Source organism: Drosophila gunungcola, assembly GCF_025200985.1.
Source record: "Drosophila gunungcola strain Sukarami chromosome 3L unlocalized genomic scaffold, Dgunungcola_SK_2 000009F, whole genome shotgun sequence".
Lineage (NCBI taxonomy): Eukaryota > Metazoa > Arthropoda > Insecta > Diptera > Drosophilidae > Drosophila > Drosophila gunungcola.
This window is the reverse complement of record NW_026453181.1, coordinates 2,629,973-2,652,924: the sequence shown is the minus strand read 5'-3', so window position 1 is coordinate 2,652,924 and position 22,952 is coordinate 2,629,973. Positions and strand designations below refer to the sequence as shown.

Below are 22,952 nucleotides of genomic sequence, written 5' to 3'. Positions count from 1 at the left end.
AAAAAGTATAAGCATTAAAATGGGTAACTTTGTTTTGATAGTGTTGAGGATTGTATGTTGTAAAGGTACATAAAATAATTATTTGTTAAATAAATCTTTATGAAATTTAATTTTGATTAGTTGAAAAACTTTTTTTGATTTATTAATTTGATGATTTATTAATGATTTTATGGTCATAACAATTAATCCTTTCCATTACCACCAAAACAAATTTACCTTTTTTGATATATCTCAAGGAAATAAAACCAATTGTTTCTCATTAAGATTTATTTAGCAAGTGTTTATTATCATTTCAAATAAATTGTATTTTAAAGATTCTTATCTTAGCAAAATATATTTTTCCTTTTTATTCACCGATAAGAATATTTAATGGTATCATAAATATAAAAACTAATCAAAAGATAAGTAAGTTATTAATTTATATGCACACTTAAATACTTAAGCCAGCCCAATCATTTAGATTTTATATAAAGGTGTCTATCTTAAGAGGCAAATCCAAACGCCAGGATTAAATTGCTTTTTATTCTTCTCTGCTTTAAATATTTAAATTCTCTTATATCTGTGACTCCGGATTGATATTGCTTGTTGTTCTACCATCATTTTTAAAGAGCAATGCAAAGGCGTTGGCTGCTATTTTTTCCAGCAGGAGCTGGTTACCCCTTCAGTCGCATTGTCCCTACTGACACAGCCAGACTTTGAGTCCGACGCTCTTAACTCCCAACTGCCATCCCCTTAACCCCTTGTTGCCCCCTCTTTGACCCCTTGATGCCCCCTTTTTGCAGCAAGAACAACCGATAGCAGCCGGAGACAGACACATGGCCATCGAGTATGTAGGTCAGGCGAGTGTTCGGGGCTTTTATGAATTGCCAGCAGCTGACTTGACTTGATGGCAGCAGATTTTGGTTTTCATTTTGCAGCCAAAAGCCAAAGCCAAGACGACTAAAAATCAATAACTGTCCGCAAGGACACCAAAACGGGCGCCAAAGTTGGGTGGGCGTCGGGTGGGTGGTGGCGCTGATAAAACTGCGACAAAAAGATTTCAAATTAAGCGACAGGACGCGAAGGAATACGAAACAAAGCAAAACTGATATCGAACCTCCGTGTTTGGCGAATTTCGAAGGAAGCAGTAGACAAGTCGAGCAATAAAGCAATTAGCAACCGACAAGGGAGATAATACAACTAATTAAAAGTAAAAGTTATGCGTCAGCGAATGAGATTTTTATTGAGAGCACAAAAGGACCTTGGCCGGAGAGGGGGTGTGGCAGCTGATATATAGCCTCCCCGGGTGGGAGTATTAAAATGCTGTTAACCCAACAACCACACCCCACCTTTGTCTCGGCCTAAATTATGAGGTTATAATTCACAATTAAGCAAACGCAAGCATAAAACATAAGCACATGACATAATTATGCTCAGCTCTTTCGGATTTATGTGTAGTGCGCCGAAACTAAGGCAGAATTGTGAGAACAGCACAAGGATCTTGGGAAATAGAGACACTCCCCGCACTTTTGTTTTGCCCCATTGTGACCTCATCAGATTGCCAAGCTCGGCAGGAGATTCAAATCAAATTAATGAATGACTTTTGCACCTTCGAGTAAAGCAGACAACAGTGGACAAGGTTATTTGAGTGGTATTTTGAATTAGACCGACATAATTATGTGGCATTGGTTTGGGGGATAAGTTTTCTCGGAGTTTCGGAGGCACTCTTTAAATTCATTTAACCTTAGATAGTATATAAGGTCCTTAAGATTCATTTTATTTTCATTTTATTTCAGATGGCTTTATAACGTTTTTTAAAATTATTCTATTTTATAAGTGCAACCCATTTCTTCATCCTCTTTAACTAAAAAGTAGTTCAGAGATAGCCGCAGTTAATTGCGTAATTGCAAAACTTAGCTGAAGAGATTGTTCAGCCGCAATTGCAATTATTCGACTATGGTTGTGCATATAGCTCTGTTTATTTGCGCATCAGACCCAGTTTTGTTTAACTTAATTTGCGTCACCCAGATACTGTACTTAATTTTGTATTTTCATGCTGTTAAAATAAAAGCTTTTAATTTTGGCAATTTATTAATGAGCTTTTGCCATAGAAATTGCATTAATTTATTCGCTATCTACATATTATTCGTCTGTGTTTGTCGCTGCGTGTGTGTTATTATTTATTGCTAAAATGCATTAAAATTGGGACACTCTGTGGGAGGGCGGATTATTTATTTGGTTTCTGTTGCCTGCCATTAACTGACAAATTTTCACTAATTGCATTGCATTAATAAACTGAAGTAATGCAAACACAAACAGCGTAAAAATCAACTGCAAAACAATACATGTCCATAACTGTGAATTATGGCCGATGATGGAAAATACCGTCTAATTGTAACTGCAGTGCCAAAAGCGATTGCATTCGAGGAATGCGGGAACAACAAATCAAAGGAATACCAATTCATCGACGACTGTCTGCGTATGCCATAAATATGCATCAATGCGATGCCACACCCCCCTTAAAAGAGCCGGCCCACCGCCCCCCGGCAGGCATTATAATTTAAATGGACTTTGGAAAAAGCAATTATATGAAATTAAATTCTGTGTGTGTGTCTCTTAATCCTACGCTGAGCTGCATGCATAGTTCATGTTTTCCCGTTGCGAGGAGCACGCCGACAAGGCCGAAATGGGTGTGGTCAGGACCCCTCCTCTTCTCCGCTGTCCGCTGTCCTCTGTCCTGAATCCGTATCCCGTATCCCCTTTCCATCCACTCAATGTAAAAGTGCGTGCCAACACCTCGACAGGACAGGAAGGATAAACAGGAACAGGAGCCGAGTGCGCGATGAAAAGACTGGAATTGGGGATAGCATTGCGTAATGCGTGTATCTACACAGTGGAAAAGTGTCTATGAAATGCATTTCCTTTTTGCCTAACATCACAGACATCATATCCTTAACTATAGCGATATGAAGTTGTTAGCTTGAAAAAAAAAAACAAAAAAAAACAACCTCGAAAAACTAAAGACTTCGTTTACATATTGATTTTAAACTATCTACTGCCATAAAACCATATAAAAGTCCCTAATTAGAATTTTGTCTGCATAAATTTTAATATTCTTGTACAGCTTTAATGACATAGTAAAAAAAGTATAAATTGTTTTTTCAAAAAAATGTAATACCGATGGTTTTAGCGAAACTTAAGTAGTATACAAAATATTAGAAATATTTTGAGTAAAGATATCTGTATCATATAGTTTTAAAATTGTCCTGCTTTTCTCGCTGTGCATGTGTGTGTTTGTTGAGCACTTTTCATATGAATATGAATTGCTTGCGGTTGCATCAAGTGGCACGCGAAATGCACTCAAAGTGCATTCAAACACACTCGCCACACAGACACAAAAGCGATTCGTAGCCAGAGCGCAGACTTCATTTGTGAACGAATTCATTTAGCGCGGGTTTATTATTATTATATCATGCTTTTATATGATTAATCATGATAACTGCAGTGAACAAAAGATTTGACTTGATTTCTTTCATAACAAATCAAAAACACTCTATGTTGGTCAGAAGATTTCTTAAAAAAGCTAAAAAGCATTTTAAGAAGCTTATAAAAATTCATTTAGCAAAGCTGTTGAAAAGTTGGGAATTATGTTTGTGGCAATTCGCAAAAGTAAAGGACTCAACATTTTAACTTAAAAACTAGTCGTAAACGAAGCTAATTTAGGTTCAGTTTTGCTTTCCAACACTAAATTTTAAAATTTAGCCGAGTTCCCAGAAATAAAACGCTTGTTGATTTCAATTTTTGAAATAAATTTGTTTATTATTGTTGCTTGACTTCATATTGTTTTGTTTCTCATTTGACTTCATTGAGTCCGTTCTTCGTCCGCTTCATTCGCTTGTTCAGTTAGTTTTGCGATTATTTAAAATAAATTTTCACTTACGTACTAAATAATGGGCCATGTTCGTATTAAACAAAAATTTGTCAAATAAGAAATATATTTTCACACATTTTTTCGCCGCGGTTCAATATTTCGTATATATTAATGTATGCATAGAAATCGACATTAATTTGCATAAGTGGCATTTAGGAACACAAAAATCTTATAAAGTATTTTATCCATATTTATCGGTATTCTGTCACTTTTTCTGCTGGTCTAACATCGTTGCATTTGTGTTTTGCGAGTGTTCGGGAATGAAACGTGTTGAAAAAATGAGTAAACGTGACTTGAAATGCTTAAACTTTAAAATGTAATATTTGTATTTGCATCTTGTGAATTCTATAAAATGGAGATTTAAAATTGGGTTTAATTGGTTTTAAGTGAAATTTTATTTTAAATGGCAATTTATTACCATTGGATGTTCTTGCTTATTTAAATTTAGCTAAAACTTTTGCGAGTAACTTTTTCTTTATTTTTGTTTTGCAGGGGATTTTTGACAGTCTCTGTACAAAACTTAGACTAAACAAAATTATGAATGCGTGTTCAGTTTTTTTAGTTTATAATTATAATGCTTATTGAGTATTTATTAGTAGTATCTCAATTGTTGTAGGCCATATGCTGTTGTTTTTGTGTGTTTTTATTTTTTAATAAATTCATCTGGGGTCATTTTTTTTGTATTTAGTTCATGAAACTTGTGTTTTATTGTATACATTTATATAGGTATTTATATATGTACATTTCGCAGCCAGACATGCGAAAACATTATTTATTCATGTATGTTTTATTTGTTGTTTGCATAATGAAAAAATATGTAAAATAATAATACTGCTTCCATTCCGATTATTGCCGCTGTTTCTGCTCCCTTTTCAATCAATACATTGCTCTTTTGTTATTTTAATGGCATGCCATTAAATAATTTCATTAAATGCTTTGTATGAGCAGCGAACAACATGTCAGCAAAAAAGCCTGAAAGTATGCTCAATTCGATTGATTGTTTGTTTTGTTTCATTTTCCGCCTTCTGGCAGTTTCTTTAACCAATTGGTGTGGAACGGGTAAAAACATAAAAACAAAATGTAAACGCATAAATATCAAACATACTTTGGGAATTATTATCAAGTGCATTTAATAAAATAGTCGATTCAATGAGTTGAAAACAAATACTTCTAAGTAGAAAAAAATTGTGGCATATCGATGTTTATAACAGGGTAAAACACGAATAGGGAAGTGTAGAAAAAAAGTGTTTAATTTGAAAAGGAAATAATGGAAAAGTCGTTGTAAGCTGTAATTGCTTTTCAGACAGTCCTATAAATCGCTAGCCCAGCCTACTTTTTATGCGGAATGACATTGGTGTTGCTTAAATGAAAAAATACGAAGCCATTAAGCCCGAAACTGCATGGCGTTTTATTCATATTTTCCGATCGTTTTTCGTTTGGGAGCTTAATTGTTATCAACGGCAGCTTCATCGGGCGGTCGGCTCATCATTATCGCATTGCCAGGGAGAAGTGTTGGCGAGGGGTATGATTTACTATAATATTATTTTCAATTCGTTGAGTGTCAGCTATTAATATTATTATTATTACGCGTTCATATTTTCTCTGGGTGTGTGTGTGTGTGTGTTTGTTTTCATCGCAGTTATTATTATGACTTTTTATTGTTTGCTGCATTTTTCACGCGTTCTGTGGGTGCGAATTTTTGCTGTGTTCCTGCTCCTTTTGCATGTTTACCAATGGCATTGTTTGATGTATATCGTACAATTTCCTTACATGCTAATTAATTTTCCTGGCTATCTGATGGTGGCAAGGTCTGGGGAAAGTGGAAAACGATTGGGATGCTTTTCATGGTTTTGTTTTTTTTTGTTTCTCGTACATTTATTTTTTATTCAACATGGTTTTTCTTACGGCTGTGGTAGCTATGTAATATTAAATAAATTAAGGATTTATATTAAATTCATAATTATGTACAGGCCCTTATATAAAAACCGTTTTGTGTCCTTTTTTTTACAATATTTAAATTATTGAAATCTCATTTTAAGGTAAAGTTTCCATCTCCGCTGGCGCTATTTACAGGGTTATGAATTGTAATTTATTTAAAGAACTAAAAGTATCAGTCTGTTTGAACCATGCCAAAAAGTATGCTAACTGCCTGCCTCTTTATATATATATATATATATATATATTCATGTTTAGTTTATAGTTTATGTTTAGTTTAGAGTTTTCCGTTAAGTTGTATAAATTCACTGGTTGCGCAGTCTGTCTCCTGCTGTTTTTTCTAGCCCCCTAGACCTAAACTAGACCCGTTACGCCCACAGGTTCTTCTGCTGATCCTGATCCCCGTCCCCGTCCTCATCCTCGTCGTCGTCGTCGTTCAGGCTGAGATTGGACTCGTAGTGGGTGAGCTCCGGCTGGCGACTGTTGTTGCTGCTGCTGCTCATGGTGACGCTGCTCTGGGTGCCACTCTCCAGCAAGTTCACGCCGATGCCCCCGCCTCCGCCGCAGCTGCAGAGCAACTCCTCGTCGCCCATGCAGCCGCAGGACTTCTTGCAGTTGTACGAGGCTGCGCCGCCCGGCGGCACAAAGTTCGAGCTGAAGCTGGAGGGCAGTCCAGCGGCGGCGGATCCCTTCGCCGGCGGCCGCTTGCCGGTGCCCAGGTTGACGCACTCACAGCCGTTGGCGTTGCTCCGCAGCTGCTGCTTGGCGTAGTCCACGCTGTCGTAGGCCGGAGCGGCACTGGGCAGGTAGCTGGGCACCGCGTACTCGTGCTGGCTCCGCCGACTGCCCGCCTGGTGGCTGGCATGGCCGTGGTGCTGGTGCTCCAGCGTCTTGGCCATGCCGGCCACGCTCAGGTCGCGCTGCTGCTTCTTGGACAGCTGGTTCATGGTGTTGAACTTGCAGGCGGCCGCCGCCGCCGAGGCAGACGTGGGAATGGGCTTGTAGCCACGCCCCGCCGCCGCTCCACACTCGTTGATGGTGGCATAGTTGTTGCTGCCACACTCAGCGTAGCGGGCACTGGGGGGCGGAATTACCCCACCGTTGCCATTGGCCTGATGGTACTCGTGACTGGTGGCGTACATATTCACCGAGGGCGTGCGCGCCGACAGGCAGCCGGAGACCACCCGCTTGTTGTTGTTGCCCCGACCATTGGGCAGGGGCAGGGCCAGGCGCAGCTTCTGCCAGAACTTCTTGTCGTCCCACTCGATGCAGGTGCTCGTGCGCAGGTAGTGCCGCATGTCCATGTCGATGTCGCGCTGCGGCAGGTCGCCGTACAGGATGAACACCACCCGCTTCCGGCGCTTCACCAGCTCGTGCAGGGCGCTCTTGTACTCGAAGCGGCTCCACTCGTTGTACAGGAAGTTCTTGGACAGCACCAGCACGAACTGCTTGGCGCTTTCGGCGGCCTCGATCAGGGCATCTGTGATGTAGGCATTGATGTTGACATCCCTGTAGTGCAGGCACAACCTGTAACCGATGTCGTTCTCCAGGGTTTGCGCCAGGATCTGGTTGACAAAGTGCTCGTCCTGCAGGCTGTAGGCAAAGTAGGCATCGTTGGGCCGCTCCTTGTCCAGCTGGTCGACGAACCGGGGCGACTTGTAGCAGAAGTTCATCAGGCAGCTGGTGGAGTGGACCCACATCTTCAGCTCGTGGCGGTAGCAGAAGAGGCCGAAGATCAGGCCGAAGAAGGCCACGAAGGCGCAGGTGGCCACCAGGAGCAGCGGCAGCAGGCCCTCGATCTCGTTGGTGTGCATGTAGTGGGCCACGCCATCCCGCAGCGTGCACTTGGTGCCGTTCTTCTCGCGCAGCACACTGGTGGCATTGTTGTAGATGCAGCTCACCCGCGACGCGTCCACAATCTTCTCCGAGCTCTGGCCCAGGTAGTTCCGGAAGCGGGCCAGGTAGCCGCACTCGCAGCTCCACTGGTTGTCGGCCAGGCTGATCTCCACCAGGTAGGGATTGGCGCTCAGCTGCCACACCTCGAAGTGCATCAGGCGGTTGCCGTCGAGTCGCAGGATCTCCAGCTTGCGCAGCATCTGGAAGCTGCCATTGGCTATGCTGGCTATCCTGTTCGACTGCAGGTACAGCTCGCGCAGATTCTCCAGGTTGTGGAACTCGTTGCCCTCCAGGCTCACTATGTGGTTGTCCTCCAGGTGCAGGATCAACAGGCGCTTGAGCCCGCTGAAGGTGGTGTTGTAAATGTGCGCCACGTTCGAGTTGTTGGCATACAGCACGGCCAGGTTCTTGCGACCCAGGAACGAGTGACCGGCCAGCTCCACAAAGTTGTTGCCATCGATGTACAGCTCGGTGGTGTCCATGGGCACCCGCCTGGGCATCTCGGAGTAGGCCGCTCCGGAGCACTCCACGATGTTCGTGGACCAGGTCTGGTCGTGGAAACAGGTGCAGTTGGTGGGGCAGGTCATCTCGCAGTCGCAGGCATCGAACTCGCAGCAGTGGCACACTGCAAAGCAGTGCGTCTTGTAGGTGCACAAGAAGTGCTTGGGCTCGGCCTCGATCAGCGGAATGTAGGCCCGCTCCCGGTTGTTCAGCAGCTTGCAGTAGATGGTCTCCAGGTCCATTATCCGGGGATACTGCCGCGAAGTGATGTGGTTGATCTTCTGCAGCCAGTCGATGTTGCAGTCGCAGGTGAAGGGATTGCCCCCGATGTAGAACTCCGGCAGGGCCCGATGCTCCCACACTGGCAGAATCCGCAGGGACTTGATGTCCAGCGTGGTGATTTGATTGGCATACAGATCCACCCGCGTCAGATTGGTCTTGTGCATGAAGGTGTCCGGGTCCACGGTGGTGATCAGGTTGTCGTTGAGGAACAGCAGCTCTATGGAGTTCGGTATGGAGCCAGGTCCAATGCGCTGCAGTTGGTTGAAGCTAGCGTCCAGCGTTTGCAGCTTCAGCTCGGCATCCAAGCCGAAACGGTTGGACAGCGAACTGAGGCGGTTTTTGTGCAGGTCCAGCCATTGCAGGGTGGCCGGGACATGGCCGTAGTCGAAGGACTCAAGGCGATTGTCGGAGATGTTCAGCCAGAGCAGGGAAGGCATGTTGCTGAACAGTCCATTGATGTCGCCCAACTCATTGCCGTCCAAGCGAACGGCTTGGATGCTGGAGGTCATCTCGAAGGCTCCGGGCTCCACGACTGCAATGCGGTTTCTGGCCAGATTCAGGATCTGCAGGCTGGGCAGATCCCTGAACGTGTGCATCGTGATGTTCTCCAGATAGTTGCCAATCAGGCGCAGGCCGTACAGGTTGCCCAGGCCCTTGAAGGCGCTGTCCTCCATCACGGTTATCATGTTCTCGCCCAGATCCACCGTCCTCAGGTGCCGCATGTTGCGCAGGGCCAGCGGCACCGTCTTCAGCTGATTGCCATTCAGGTTGAGGTCCTGCAGGGCACTGCAGTTGCGGAAGGCGTCCGGATGCACGCCAATCAGCGCATTGTTGTCCAGCGAGAGCAGCGACAGCACGTACAGCCCGTTCAGGGCATAGGCATCGAGGTACTTCAGCTTGTTGTGCGACAGCAGCAGCGTGTGCAGGTTGTTCATGGGCGCGAATGTGTCGGCGGCTATGTTCTCCAGCTGGTTGTGACGCAAGTTCAGGATCTGCAGCGTGTACAGATCGCTGAAGATCTCTGGCTCCAGCTTGGTCAGCTTGTTGTGCGACAGGTTGAGCAGCACCAGGCGGATCAGGCCCACGAAGGTGTTCTTGTCGATCCAGGTGGAGGTTATCTGGTTCATGGACAGGTCCAGGGCCTGCAGCTGGTCCAGATTGGAGAAGAGCTGCGGATTCAGCACACTTATCGAGTTGTTCTGCAGGTACACCTCCTGGATAATCTTGGCCTGTTCGGCAAAGAGCTCTGTGGGCAGGGCCACGATTTTGTTGGAGCTCAGATTCAGGACCTGCAGGTTCTTCAAGCCGCTCAGAGCCTTGTCGGCTATCATCGAGATGCCGTTGTTGTTCACCGACAGCACTCTCAGTCGCCTCAAAGTGCCAAAGCCATTGGCTGGCAGGACCACAAAGTCGTTGTGGCTCACATCCAGGTACTCCAGGTCCAAAGAACAGCTGCTGCTGGCGCTGCTGCCCTTCCTGGCCGACTCCGTGGTGGAGGCAGATGCGGATTCGGTGGAGGCACTCGGCTGTGGCTCCTTGCTGCGGTCCCTGAAGCCCAGCTCGTTGACATCCTGCAGGCGGTTCTCACTCATGTTCAGGGCGGACAGCTCGGACAGGGTGCAGAATATGTTGTCCGGCAGCGACCAGATGTTGTTCGAACTGAGGTCCAGTCGCTCCAGCCTGCGGGTCACCAGGAAGGCGTCCGCCTCGATCTCAAAGCTCAGCGCGGGCCACAGGATGTTGTGGGTCCGCAGGGTGAGGTTCCTCAGCTGCTCCAGGCCATCGAGGACCTGGCGACCCAGGCGCCCCAGCTTGCAGTACTGGATGGACAGCTGCTGCAGCCGGGCCAAGTGGGCAAAGGACTGCGCCTCCAGGCGACTCTTGGCCATGATCTCGTCGTTGCACAGGATGTGCAGGGCCACCGTGTGCTCGGCGGGTATCACGCTGAAGTTGGTCGTGTCGAACTCGCTGTTCACGGTCCTCAGGTTGCAGGTCAGCGCTATCTCCGGCTGGTCCAGCCCAGCCGCTGGCATAAAGTGGCAGTCGTCGGGCGCGTCGTACAGCGAGGGGTCGCCGCCCCCGCCGCCGCCGCCCGCGGTCAAAGGTCGCAGGGTGCGCGCCGGGGTCGAGGGCTGCATCAGCTGCGAGTTGGAGACCCCGGCCTCGCCCATTATCGCATTCGAGTGCGATATCTGCTGGTGCTTGCTCGACAGCGACTCCGTGGTGTGCTGCTGATCCTGGGCCAACACAGCGGGCAGAAGGAGTAGTAGCATGTAGTAGATCATTTTTTCGCTTTTTTCGCTCGAAATAGGTTGGTGGGGGCGGGGGGGTAGGGGAAAAGAAGTTACACGGGGATTGTGGGTGAAACGAAAAGAAAATCAATTCCACTGGCTGGCCAAAGAAAAGTCTGCGCACATATTTTCGGCTTCTGTGCTCCCTCTACTTCAAGCCAGATTTTCCTTTTATCGCCCCCAATTCTTTAGTTAATTATGCTCTCTTTTACACCCGGCACATTTTCTAGCACTTTGTGTTTGAGTTTCGCTTGGATTTGATATTTAAATTTTCTTATTCGTTTTCGGCTTGAAATGTGAATTTTCTTTTCGAGACTTTTTCGCTTTCGAAGGTTTGTTTTTGTTACACGTCGCGGCTGTAGGAACCTTTGATGAATTTTAACTTAGCTGCGGGCGCGAATTCTATTATCACTTTTTTTTTTTTGTTTTCTTGGTTGAACCCACTTTTCTCTGGGCTGTGTGTGTTTGTGTGTGTGTGTGTGTGGGACTCGATTGTGGTGCAGCGCCGACTGTTCCGGTTCGTAATGTAACGCGCACGTTGGCTGACTTTCGACTGACTGCCGCAACGTGCGCAACTTCTCTTTTAAATGGAGAGTCGGCCACGAACTCGAAACGCCGAACCCCGAACCCCGAATCCCCGACAATCCGAAAAGCCGAACGCGAGCCGAGGAGCGCTGGAAAGAGAGCAACGAGAGACGACAGGCTCTGCACAGGCGGGAATTTATCCGTTGACTGCGAGAGCATGACTAAAGGGAAATTCGCTCTGCCTCGGCGGATGCTGGAAAATGATGTTTTTCATCCTCTCTCCGACTCGCATCTTCTAATCGCATCAAACAGCTGGCGTCCGTTCGTATTTTTCTTGCCTTTTTCGTATGCCGTCCTTTATCCTTTATTTTTTTGCCGCCGATTCGGAGATATATCCCCGCACCCCCCGCTGCCAATGCCAACCGAACCGGCGACTTCGCTGCTGTCTCTGTTTTGATAATGAAAATATATGATGTGCATGGGCCAGCGCCAATCTTCATACAAACGTAATTTATTTTTATGCCATGTGGGTGTGTATGTGTCTGTGTGTATTTGGGATTCTGGATTCAAAGGTCCTTTGGCTGTTTTTGCTCCTGTTCGGGGAGCCCATATAAAAATAATAATTCCTCACATTCCATTAAATTACAATAATAATTTTAATTAAACTGTTTTGTTTGCGCCTCATGTAGCAATTCCTGTGGTTTCATGACTTCTTTTTCGCCACCAAAACAGCAAAAAACTGTCTTCCCCATCAGGTTAATGATAATGATTATGGGCCAACAGCATTATGGAATTTAGTTGGGCGCTATGTGTTTGGGGATTTGCCTGGATTTCTTCGCATTGAGATCTGAAAAGCTAGGGAAGGCTTTGGATAGACTTGATTAAAAGATGGTTGAACTTGCGACGCTAAAAAAAAATATTCAGACATAAAAGAGTAAGCAAATATAATAATATTGAATTTTTAGATATATATTTCGCTTCAGAAAAGCATTTATTTCTTTTGAAAACCAGCTTAGTTTTCTAACAAATTTTTGTATATAAAAAGATTTAAGATTAACATTTATCAAAACAATAGGTATAGTACTAAATATGGACATTCTGTTTAGTTTCTGGTTCTTTCAAATTTTTCGTTTTTTTTACAACTATTTCCAATTTTATTTCTCAATTTTATTAAACCAAAAACATACCATTTCAAAAACTAATAAGAGACCTAACAAGTAGTCAATAAGTTAATATTAAGATATTTACAAATGATTATTTATTCTTTTAGCTATGTCTAAGTGACAATTTTTATTCGAAAAGACAGTCCTACCTGCTCTTGCTTCGGAGAACTCATAAGTTAATCAATCTTAAATCAAGAAAATCTTCCAAGGGTTAATTTATAAGAGGAACCGATTCCTTTGTTCCTTGTTTTGTTCACTTCTGCCTTGAATTACTTTGATTGTTCAATATTTGTCTGAAAGCAAAAATATTGATGGATCACCTCCAACAATTCAAAAGCGATTGCCACCGCATAGTAACCTTGATAAACTGTACGTCTTTCATGACTAATTCCCAAGAAAAACAGCTGGCCTGGGCACTTTATCTGTGTGTAATTTTCCTTAGTTGGCTCGAAAGTTTTCCCATATCCATGGGTATGTGGGTACAGAGATATTTTTGTCGCCACTAAAAGCAAACACAAAAACATTTCTGCCAAATTGCGTCAGCCAAGCGAACGCCTGCCTCCCACTTTCGTGCTGGGCTAATGATTTGCCTAATGTTTCTAACAATTATGTGGCTTGGCCACACAAAAGAATATATTATGTAAGTTATTAAAATTATATCACCAGCAGCAGCAGTAGAGCCACGAACAGCAGCCAAGTCTAATAAGCCTCCTGCACAGAGAAAAACATTGCAATTTTTTACATCGTATTCTTTATTTTTTCATATTTTTCCATTCTGCTAAAATCTGTAAAAACGGATAAGCTGTTTATATTTATATATAAAAGTAACATAGTGTTTAATTGTGTTGAAACTTATGGTTGAAGTAATTAGGAATTTTTGTAAATAATATTTCTTTTTCTTAACAGCAAATATAGTTTATTAGTAATTTTTTTTATTACAAATAAAGCTTTAACTTTTTATGAACGTATTTTTTTGAAGTTTAAACTGAAATGATTGGCAATTTATTTATAAAACCAAAGACTTGTTTTCATAAATATGTCTGTTTTGTTTTCACGCCTGAGGGAGAACTTATTGTGTCCAGTTTTGATAGTTTATTTTCTTTCAGTGTGCCCCTTATTTTCCTCACCTTCAGGCTTTCGCTGGCTCTTTCAAATGTAAATGGCGGCAAGGACGAGGTTTTTGTGGCTCGCTTTCCTTTGTGTGGTGGTGGCACATGCAGCCAAGGAGGAATATTTCTTCTCCGCTCTTATTCTTTTTTCGGTGGTTATCAATTTGGCGAACGCTTCTGGCTTTTGTCCGTGGTCCTGGTCGCAGCTCCTTTATTTATGTGCCCCATAACGGAGGTTTCTTTCGCTTTTTTTTTTGCTAACACGAATGACAAGATTTTCATCAACGTCATTAATATTAACTTTTGCAATAATTCTCGAGCTGTGGAAAATTATGAGAAATGACCCACAAGATACAACCAGTGGCTGGGGCAAAGCGGACCAGAATCGGAGTCCACTTTTCGACAAAGCCATAACTCTCGGTCTGGAGATTGGATTGGTTTGCTGGATTCAGTGGATGTCCTTGCCGTGGTATTAGCCTGACGTCTGGACGGATTTCAAGTCAATCTTAATTGTGACTCTATGCTCAGTGCTGTGGACTTGGCCTAATGACAGCATTCGGATTACTTTCACTCAAAGCCAAGGGGAGAGCCAGAAAGAAAGGTTGCAAATATTTATGGGGCCCAAGCAGCTTTACGGGTGCACTAAAAAAAAAACGGCATTTCAAGGCCTATTTAAGGTGAGTATATGAAAAATAAATTTCTAAATCTCAAGAAATGTATTTGATTTAACTTGGAAATAATGATTATTTTTGAGTTTTATTGTATGTATAAGAAAATAATCGTTTTTTGTAAGCGAACAAATTATTATTATTTAGTATATAAATTAATAAAATGTTTACGTAAATGTTCAAATGCGGCAAAAGCAATGTTAAGCTTAATCAAATAGTTTTTTAGACCCAAACCCATTCTTTGGATTATTTTAAATTGAATGCATTTTATTCGCCATAAAATTTGATTGCTTTAATGTTTTCATTCAAATCATTCATTATGTTTTATAAATGCAAAAATGAAATATAGATTTGCCTTAGGTATACAGACGTGTGAGTTTTGTTAGATTTATTTATTTGTTCAAAAATAAAGCCTTAAGATCTTTATATAAATTAAAGCACTTCAGGTCACAACATAAGTAAGGACTATTAAATGTGTTACAAAACTTAGATTTAATATTTGTTTTACTTAGGGCTGTTATATGCTAATCAACGTTGCCATGTCTGATGCAACGCTTCTGCTGGCGAACTAGATAAAATTGCTTGTTTTGTTTTCAATGTAAGCAGAGGTGAGGCGGGGGCTCCTTGCCCTCTCTGCCCAGGACAAAAATCACAATTAAATGTAACAATTGCGTCTCTGGGGGCCGCAGGACTCAGTAACAAGAGCATCGGACTTGGTTCCCTCCTGTCAGTTGCTTGTCCGATGCCAGCTTAAATTGCCCATACACGTCACAGGCAACCACCACCCACCGCCACCGCCACCACCATCCACATCCACCCAATGCCATCCAACGCCTCTTATCCCACCCACCCATATCACCCATTCCGCTATCCTTTTTGGCATCTTTGGCAGCTTCAGCACCAGCTTCAGCTCGTCCTCGTTTGTCGTTTCTCTTTCACTCTGTTTGCGTTTATTAATTGTTGCCTTTATTTTGGCCTCATTTTATTTGATTTGGTTTTCCTTCGACTTGGCCTGCCTTTTTCCGCTCCTTTTGTTTTCACTAGCAGCAGCTATAAAGCCAAACCTAATTGACTTATCTTGCCATGGGTTTGCTAATTTCTCGGCCATTGTGTCTCGCTGGCCGGGAGCTTCTTTGGGCCATAAAAATGGCCAGACCGAATGGCCGGATAAGTCAGTCAGTGAGGCATTTCAGGCAGCTCGGACAGGCGGATAGGAATCTGCAGCGCACTAATTAGCAATTGACATGAATTGCTCATTAGCAGCAAACTAAAGCTAAAAATATTCCTAGGATATCTGTCCAACTAGTCGGGGATCCGTATCCAAAAGATACGAACAGGATAAAAAGTGTCCGTCATCGGGTGAGAAGTGGGGGGGGGAGCTAATGCTACCCTAATCTCAAAATACACTTCTAAAAAAATATCTTATGGAATACAATGGCATTTAGCTGACACAAGTTAAGTCGCAGCTGCCATGGCTTTTTTCTTTCTTTGGGTTTTACAACAATTAGATGACAATTTTTTAGTCACACTCAAAAAATAACCACTATTCATTTTACATGTTTCTAAATTTTAAAAAAAGTACCTAATGCTCACTTTAGTACCCAAGTTGATTAATATTTTTGAGTGCTAAATGCATACAATATTATTTGTTTTTAATATATATATTAACTTAAAAGGCAAAATAACGTTCTATTACATTCTAAACCTTTAAATATTAGCAATGTTTTGATAATATTGCATTTATTACGATGCTGCATATAATAATTTTATTAAAATTTCATTTTCTAAAATCTTTATATATATATATTATATTGAAAGTTGTAAAATAAGTATAAGTTTGAAATACAATTTGTTAAGTTCTCAGCAAACATGTTGGCCAAAATATTCAATTCATAGTTGTGTATCTCAGAGTAGTAAGAATTCACCCTTTAAGCCTAACTCCTTCAAAACTATCTCCCCACCCAATTGATGCAATAAAGCTGAAGTATATAATATTTAATATAAGGAAATTCCGCAACTAACCCAATTTTTATTGGAAAATATCTTTCCGCATGCCGGAGTCGAAAAGCGACTGCGGTTTCTCCTCCCCAGTCGCCTGGGCAAATAAACTGCAACAAATCTTGAATGTAGCCTGACCAAAGTCCGTAATGACAGTTGTGCCCAAAGAAAATTGCACAAGCCAAGGACGAATCGAGTAAAGGAAGCGTGGAGGAAAGGCGGTGGCTGGCATTGCAGCAGTTGGGTCTGCGTCTCAGTCTCAGTCTCAGCATTTCAGCATCTCAGCCGGGCCAAGTAATTGCCCGGTCGACCTTCGAGACGGTCCACATCCACAGCAACATCCACATCGTCAGCCTCGGTCTCAGCCTCATCCAGCACGGCTCAGTTCAGTCCGGTTCACACAAAAGTGGTGGCCACAGTTCTGTGGGTTATGAAAAGGTGGCAGCCGGAAATCGAACATGTGGCCAACCGAAATCGGAAAGCGGGCAGTTGACATTTAATTTATAGGGAGCACGGAGCCGGCTGGGTGGCTCACCTTGGGTGGGAATTGAGACGAGGTCCTTCGTCGACCAATTTAGTTGTCAAAATACGCCAAAATGTAAACAATCAGTGAACAAAAAATACGAGAGAAATGCAACCAACTTGGCTGACTTGACATTTACCTACATGTTAGTGTTTCCTGCTTCCGCTCTAAGAGAAAATCAAAAAGGAGAAAAAGGACAATGCACAAGGCTCATAAAGACATTTGGGAATCAGCTAGCAAACTGACAAACAAATTTTTTATTTCCTTTCCCGAGGAAATAAAAGACAAGATGAATTGCCGATGGCTGTAAAATGTCCTTTTAAAGCAAATATCGAAGGATACTGGCGACCCGGACCACCACCACCACCACTAATCTTGAACATCCGCAAGTGTTTACCTTGGAGTCTCCTTTCAATTCCTCAATCTGCTCAATCTTCTTCAATTGTGGATTGTGTGTGTGTGTGTGTGTGCATGACTATTGGATTTTGCATTGAGATCTGGTTTGCGTGGGCGGGGTGGGAATATGGAATTAGATAATATCTCCATCGAGATGACAGCCCAGGGGCCTGCAGTGCAATTCCGGGCGATACGGATACGGATACGTGAATGCCCAGCTCCTCAAAAGGATGTTTATGTCCCCTTCAATCTCAGATAAAAGTGTTGAGAATTTGCCTCTGTTTACCCAACAAAGTGGCTTGGATTTGCAGGGGACAAGCTGAAATGGAAGCCCAAGCCGATGAAGATGAGATGGTTAACTCTCTAGATGCCGACAACTTGGATTAGCACTTGCACCTCTGTTTAAAACGGAAGTTGGATTAACCCATATCTGTGATCAGGAGTGGGAAAAAATTGAAAGAAAATGTATCCCATGAGCTCCAGTGGAATTGAAAGGACATTTTGAACCATGGGAGAAACAAGGCTTAACTAAACAAATTTAAAAGGTGCTCATGCAAATGCGAAATCACTCTAAATGGCCAATCTTTGTTTGCACTAAATACCATTTCTGAAATAGTAGCTGTTTATATAGTGCATAAAAAGTTATATTTATGTATCCTATCAACCTATCTCTTTGCAATAAACAATGTTATTTACTTAGACAACATTTGATAATAGTGAACAGATAATTTATTTAGGCGTCCTATTTACGCATCTTTTTGTATAAAATAATTTGTAAACAAGATATGGAATTGTTTTAACATTAGTTAATAACATTATTTTAAATAAGGAAATCCCTTGGATGGATTGAATAAAATATACAAGGATAATTTTGACCGTCCTTTAATATCTAAGTCAAAGAACATTTAGTTCCCATTTTGTTGATGCTCCTTAAAGTCCGGTTAAATCTTCTTAAAAAGGTATAAATAAGGATGTTGAAGCAAACTCGACACCGTTAGATTTCTAATACCCTTAAAGACTCCCTGGAATCGCTTTTTAACAATTGAAAGTGAAATTCTGTGTATAACAATATGCTTTTTTTTCATCTGCAGGACTCTATAATCTTCTCATTTCCGCTCCGAGTCTTAAGTCTGACTTTTGGTCTGTGCCTGCTGTCAAAGCATTCCCCTCCCCCTTTTTCGTTTCCCCGCCGAAACCCTCGTTATCCTGCCCCACAAATCAAGCAGCAATTTTCGATGTCGGGACAATTCTCGGGATAGCGTTTTCTTCAAAACTAGAGGCTACTCGAATTTCATAAATTTCGACGACTCGCACCCCTCGAACGGACCGAAGTGAAAGTGTCAATTTCCCAACGATTCAATCTAACTTTGCTTGTTGGTCGGACAGTTGATTTTTTTATAGCTGGGCTATATAAGTTGGCTGCACCTTTGGGTTTGGTTTTTTCGCTCTCTGGTGGAAATTGCGATCGAAACAAAAGGCACTGGTCGGCGCAGGGGGAGGGGGGTGGGAAAACAATACGAAGGCATTTGGCAATGCGCCTAGCAATCAGTGCTGCCTTTGTCCTCAATCCTGGAGATTTCACACTGTTTAGCTTGACATTTAACTGTCAATCAAGACGGCACTCTGGCATTGTTGGACTCCTTGCTGTCCTCTGTGTGAGTCCTTCTGAGTTCGTGTGTGTGTGAGTGCACTGAGAAAAACATTTTCTAAGAATAAACGCATTTATTGAGCAATGTTAAGATAAAACTTAAACAGTAACACCTTTAGACAAAGTGAACTCGAAAATTGTTAAAATATACCCACAATTAATTTAGTATTTCCGAAATTTGTGAACATTTTTAAGTTTATTTTGTGTTTTGTCTGCATAGTTGTTCTATTAAAATTTTTAAAACTTAATCTAACAAAAAAATATAAAGGTTCGATGAGTTTTTGAAAATCTGAAGCACATGTTGGTTTAAGTATTATAGTTTCCAATACAATTCAAATTTAACACTCTTTTGTTATCCAATAAAATAAATCAGTAATCTATTTTCACTTTCAAAAATATACTTGTTAAAAAAAAGTGTTAAGTCGTAATTCAGCTCCGCAACCATTCTAAAAATATTAGCAGTGCCACGTAATTCAAGATAAAATTATTGACACACCTAAAAAATACTATTACGTAAATTAAAGTAAAAATAGAAGGTGACTTAGGTTAGTTTTTATGAAAATTAGTTTTAAGTATAAGAAACAATTAAATATTTGCAACTCTTAGTGACTAGCGCATTAACTTAAAAGTTCCAAACTTGTAGCGTTAGGATGAAATTTTATAATAAAATACAAAATGCAATTGGAAAACAAGAGTTCAAGGTATATAATTATTTTTCCTGATTATGCAAGTCGAAGCCTTTCGAGGCGTTTTCTGCAACATCCTTTTTGTGTTACGACGCATTCGCATGACTAAAGCAGTGGATATTTTCTGCGAGTGCATGTCCTGTCCAGCAGCCGTGAAGTGTGACTCGAATCGAGTCGATTCAGCCGGATCGACTGCGATTTGCGATGGAGGGTACGAGTATGACAGCTACCATAATGCCATTAGGCGCAGCAGGAAGGTGCCTGGAGGAGCGCCACAGGACTTCACGCCGAAATAAGAAAACTCATTAAATCGGAGCTGAGACAAAGGGGAACCGTTGGATATATTGGAAATACGAAAACTGTTTCGAGACGGCGAAGGAAGCCCTCAAAAGTGAAGTCAGTCGAACAATGCACTGCATGGGATGTTGCAAAGAGAGCGAGAAAAACTGTGGCAGTCCTTTCAATGTTTTTCCTTATTTTCCTACAGCATCTGTGACTATGTGTGTGTGTGTGAGCTTGTGTTTCTGTTTCTGTTTCTGATTTCGAGAGAACGGCGACAGCTGTTGCCCGTGGTGAGTTTTTTGGGACCCTTTGCAGACTCGAAACTCACCACTCTCTCTCTTGTCTCTCTCGCCTTTCCTCTCTCATTTTCCTCACTGGGTCACTTGGGGGAAATTCTCTCCCGCTCTCTCCAACTTTCTTTCGCTCCCATTTCTCTTTGTGCGTGGGTGACACATTTTTTGGAACTCCAATTTGTGTCTGTTGTTTTTTTTTGATGGCTTAAGCTAAAATAAATTTTAATTAATTGCTGGCTAATCATTAGTGGGCTTTTAAAGTCTGCCTTGTTTTGATATATTTTTAGATGCTTTTTGGGCAAAAGTAAATAAATATTAAAAGGGCCAGACTTTTGACTCTGACTGTGGCTGCTCCTCCTTTTTTACGCAATTTTCCTTGTCCTCTTCTGTTTTTCCTACTTGCTTTCATTTTTGGGGTTTCCTCGTGACTTACTTCTCGCTCAACAATTTTTCGGTGTCAATGTTGGCATTGTTGTTGGCATTTTCCATGGCATTTTCCTCCTCTTCAGATTGCGCACATGTTTTCGAAATTCTTTCATATTTATTGGCAATTTCATCTGTTGCAAGCTTTTATTTTCATATCGCTCTCTTTGTTGTGGGAGCTATCATTAAATTTATTGGTGAAAACACTTTAAACGGCTTGAATGTTATAGGTAACGCGATTTGGGCATTGAAGAGCCGAAGATATGGGTGTTAGTTTAGTACATATCATAATAATATTGAGGAAGGCAGCACAAATGATTGGTAAGTTGAAGCGAATACATAGCCAAATATTTCAAATTTAAGATGTGTCTGTCAACAAAGAGCCAAACAAACAATAATGATTCTGGTTTACAGGAGTGAATTATCAGAATACATCTTCCTTTACTTGCCATTTTATATTTCCATCCGAGTTTATTGGCGAAAATAAAAGTATCTTAAATGTATGTTTTCATCTGTATTTTTAGTGAGGTTGACAAATTTTCTAGGCGAATGTTTTATCTAATTACTTTGGTGACCGAAACAAATAAGTTGTATAGAAAATAAATGAATCTGTTAGAATTATAGTTATGCCCGAACTTATAAAAGTGTTTAAATGGTCTACAAGCCACGGTTCGCTCTATACTGGGACTGCCTGGTGAGCAGTGGATCGGCGTCCAGGTCGAGGACCAGCGACTTTCCGTGATCCGCCGGCCCCGGGCCGACCCAGTCCGACTGGACGGCGGCGATGTAGTCGCCGAAGTCGGAGGCGGTGAAGCGGTGCTGGTACGGGAAGGCCAGGCCACGCTGGTGGTACGGACACTTGGTGTGGCAGACCCAGTGGCGCGGGAAGACGACGCCGATGCGGTGGCTGGCGCAGATGGCGAGGAACTCGTCGGTGTCCTCGTACTGGCAGCGCACGGCGATGAAGGAGAGGGCGTGCTCCATCATGGTCATCATCTCGGGGTCCGAGTTGAAGGCCAGCAGCACGGGATCGGGCCGAAAGAGCTCCATCTTGTCCGGCCGGTTGATGGACTCCCGCAGGCTGAACAGGAAGCTCATGGGCAGGTGGTGGAAGCGGACGCAGCTCATCAGGCGGCGCATGTGCGGCAGGCGCTTCGGCACGTCGGCGGGCGTGTGGCCCAGCCACCGCAGCACGGCGAAGAACACCTCCATCTCGGAGTTAACTCCGATGGAGTCCCGCCGCAGTATCAGCTCCAGCACGTCCACCTCGAGGGCCAGGAACTCGGGGCTGCCCACCAGCGCCAGGAAGAAGTAGCGCAGCCGGTCAAACATTACGTGGCACAGGTCGGCCAGCTCCGGCACCCGCTTGGCCTTCAGGTACACGCCGAAGGCCACCTTCTCGCGCACCGCCTCGCCGGAGAGCACTGTCCAGCAGGTCTTCTCGAACAGGTGCACCTGCAGGTGGCGGGCGGCCTGCAGCGAGGGCACCGCCACCCTCAGCTCCGGCTCCTTCTCGGTGCGCATCCATTCGTAGAGCGCCGCAAAGCCGCGGGCAGGCACCTGCCGCTCCTCGAACTGGAACCGGGTCATCCGCCAGTCGCGGTTGGCGAACCACACCGAGTAGCACTTGAGCAGGTTGGGGATGCACCGGAACTTGTGCGTTCCGATCCGAATGCGGATGTAGGCACCGAGGTTGCCCTCGATCATCTCGGCCAGCACTTGCGGCACCGGTTTCTTGTGCCGCGCAACGCAGGTGACCACGGGACTGGGCTGGAGCTCCACGTAGGAGAAAAACGAGCGCAGCGGCACCTTGCAGTCGTCGGCGCTGAAGGTCTTCCAATCGGAGTACTCCTCGTCCGTGAACATCTTCCACTTGAGCTCGCCCGTCTGCTGCTGCCCAAACTCCTTGCTTCCTGGCTGCTTTTCACCATCGGTCTTCACCTTGCTGTTTCCGACCTGGCTTGACTCTGACTTCTCTAGCTCGTCCGAGACGGACGTTTTAACGAAAGTTGAGCTCCCGGAATGACCACACGTGTCAGGCTCCATAGTTATACTGGCTGATCCAGAAAATGTATAGGGCACATAGACAGAAAAAATGATTTGACAGCTTTCGGCACAGCTAGCTTACCTTTATTTGGATATATAATTTTAACATATTATATCAAGAAACTATTTAAATTACCTCTTTAAAAAAAAGTTGGAATATTATTTTGCTTATGATATTTATGGCATCAAAATCGCAAAATAAAATTTGGTTGCGACCAATATTTGGCTTTTCACCTCAATTAACACTTAAAATAATTAATAAAATATTAAACAACAAGAAAGAATACTTTAAAGCATATAAATGTATCAAAAATAAAACATGCACTAATGAGGAAATGGAACATTAAAAATAAATATTTGAATATTGAAATCCAAAA

The 22,952-nt window shown here is 43.2% G+C and overlaps 2 protein-coding genes across 2 annotated transcripts; both read right to left on the bottom strand.

Moving 5' to 3' along the window:
• Positions 1-5,757: 5,757 nt before the first annotated feature.
• Positions 5,758-10,824, bottom strand: LOC128259813 (toll-like receptor 6). Its single transcript, XM_052992400.1, has one exon. It carries the CDS (start codon positions 10,807-10,809, stop codon positions 6,214-6,216), a length of 4,596 nt encoding a protein of 1,531 aa, XP_052848360.1. The 5' UTR covers positions 10,810-10,824; the 3' UTR covers positions 5,758-6,213.
• Positions 10,825-21,052: 10,228 nt separating this feature from the next.
• On the bottom strand, positions 21,053-22,634 carry LOC128259827 (uncharacterized). Its single transcript, XM_052992428.1, has one exon. The coding sequence runs from the start codon at positions 22,573-22,575 to the stop codon at positions 21,187-21,189; it is 1,389 nt and encodes a 462-aa protein (XP_052848388.1). The 5' UTR covers positions 22,576-22,634; the 3' UTR covers positions 21,053-21,186.
• Between the last annotated feature and the right edge of the window lie 318 nt (positions 22,635-22,952).

Bases quoted from the DNA above. Each gene is read 5' to 3' on its own strand.
- LOC128259827 (XM_052992428.1), bottom strand. From the start codon at position 22,575: ATGGAGCCTGACACGTGTGGTCATTCCGGGAGCTCAACTTTCGTTAAA.
- LOC128259813 (XM_052992400.1), bottom strand. From the start codon at position 10,809: ATGATCTACTACATGCTACTACTCCTTCTGCCCGCTGTGTTGGCCCAG.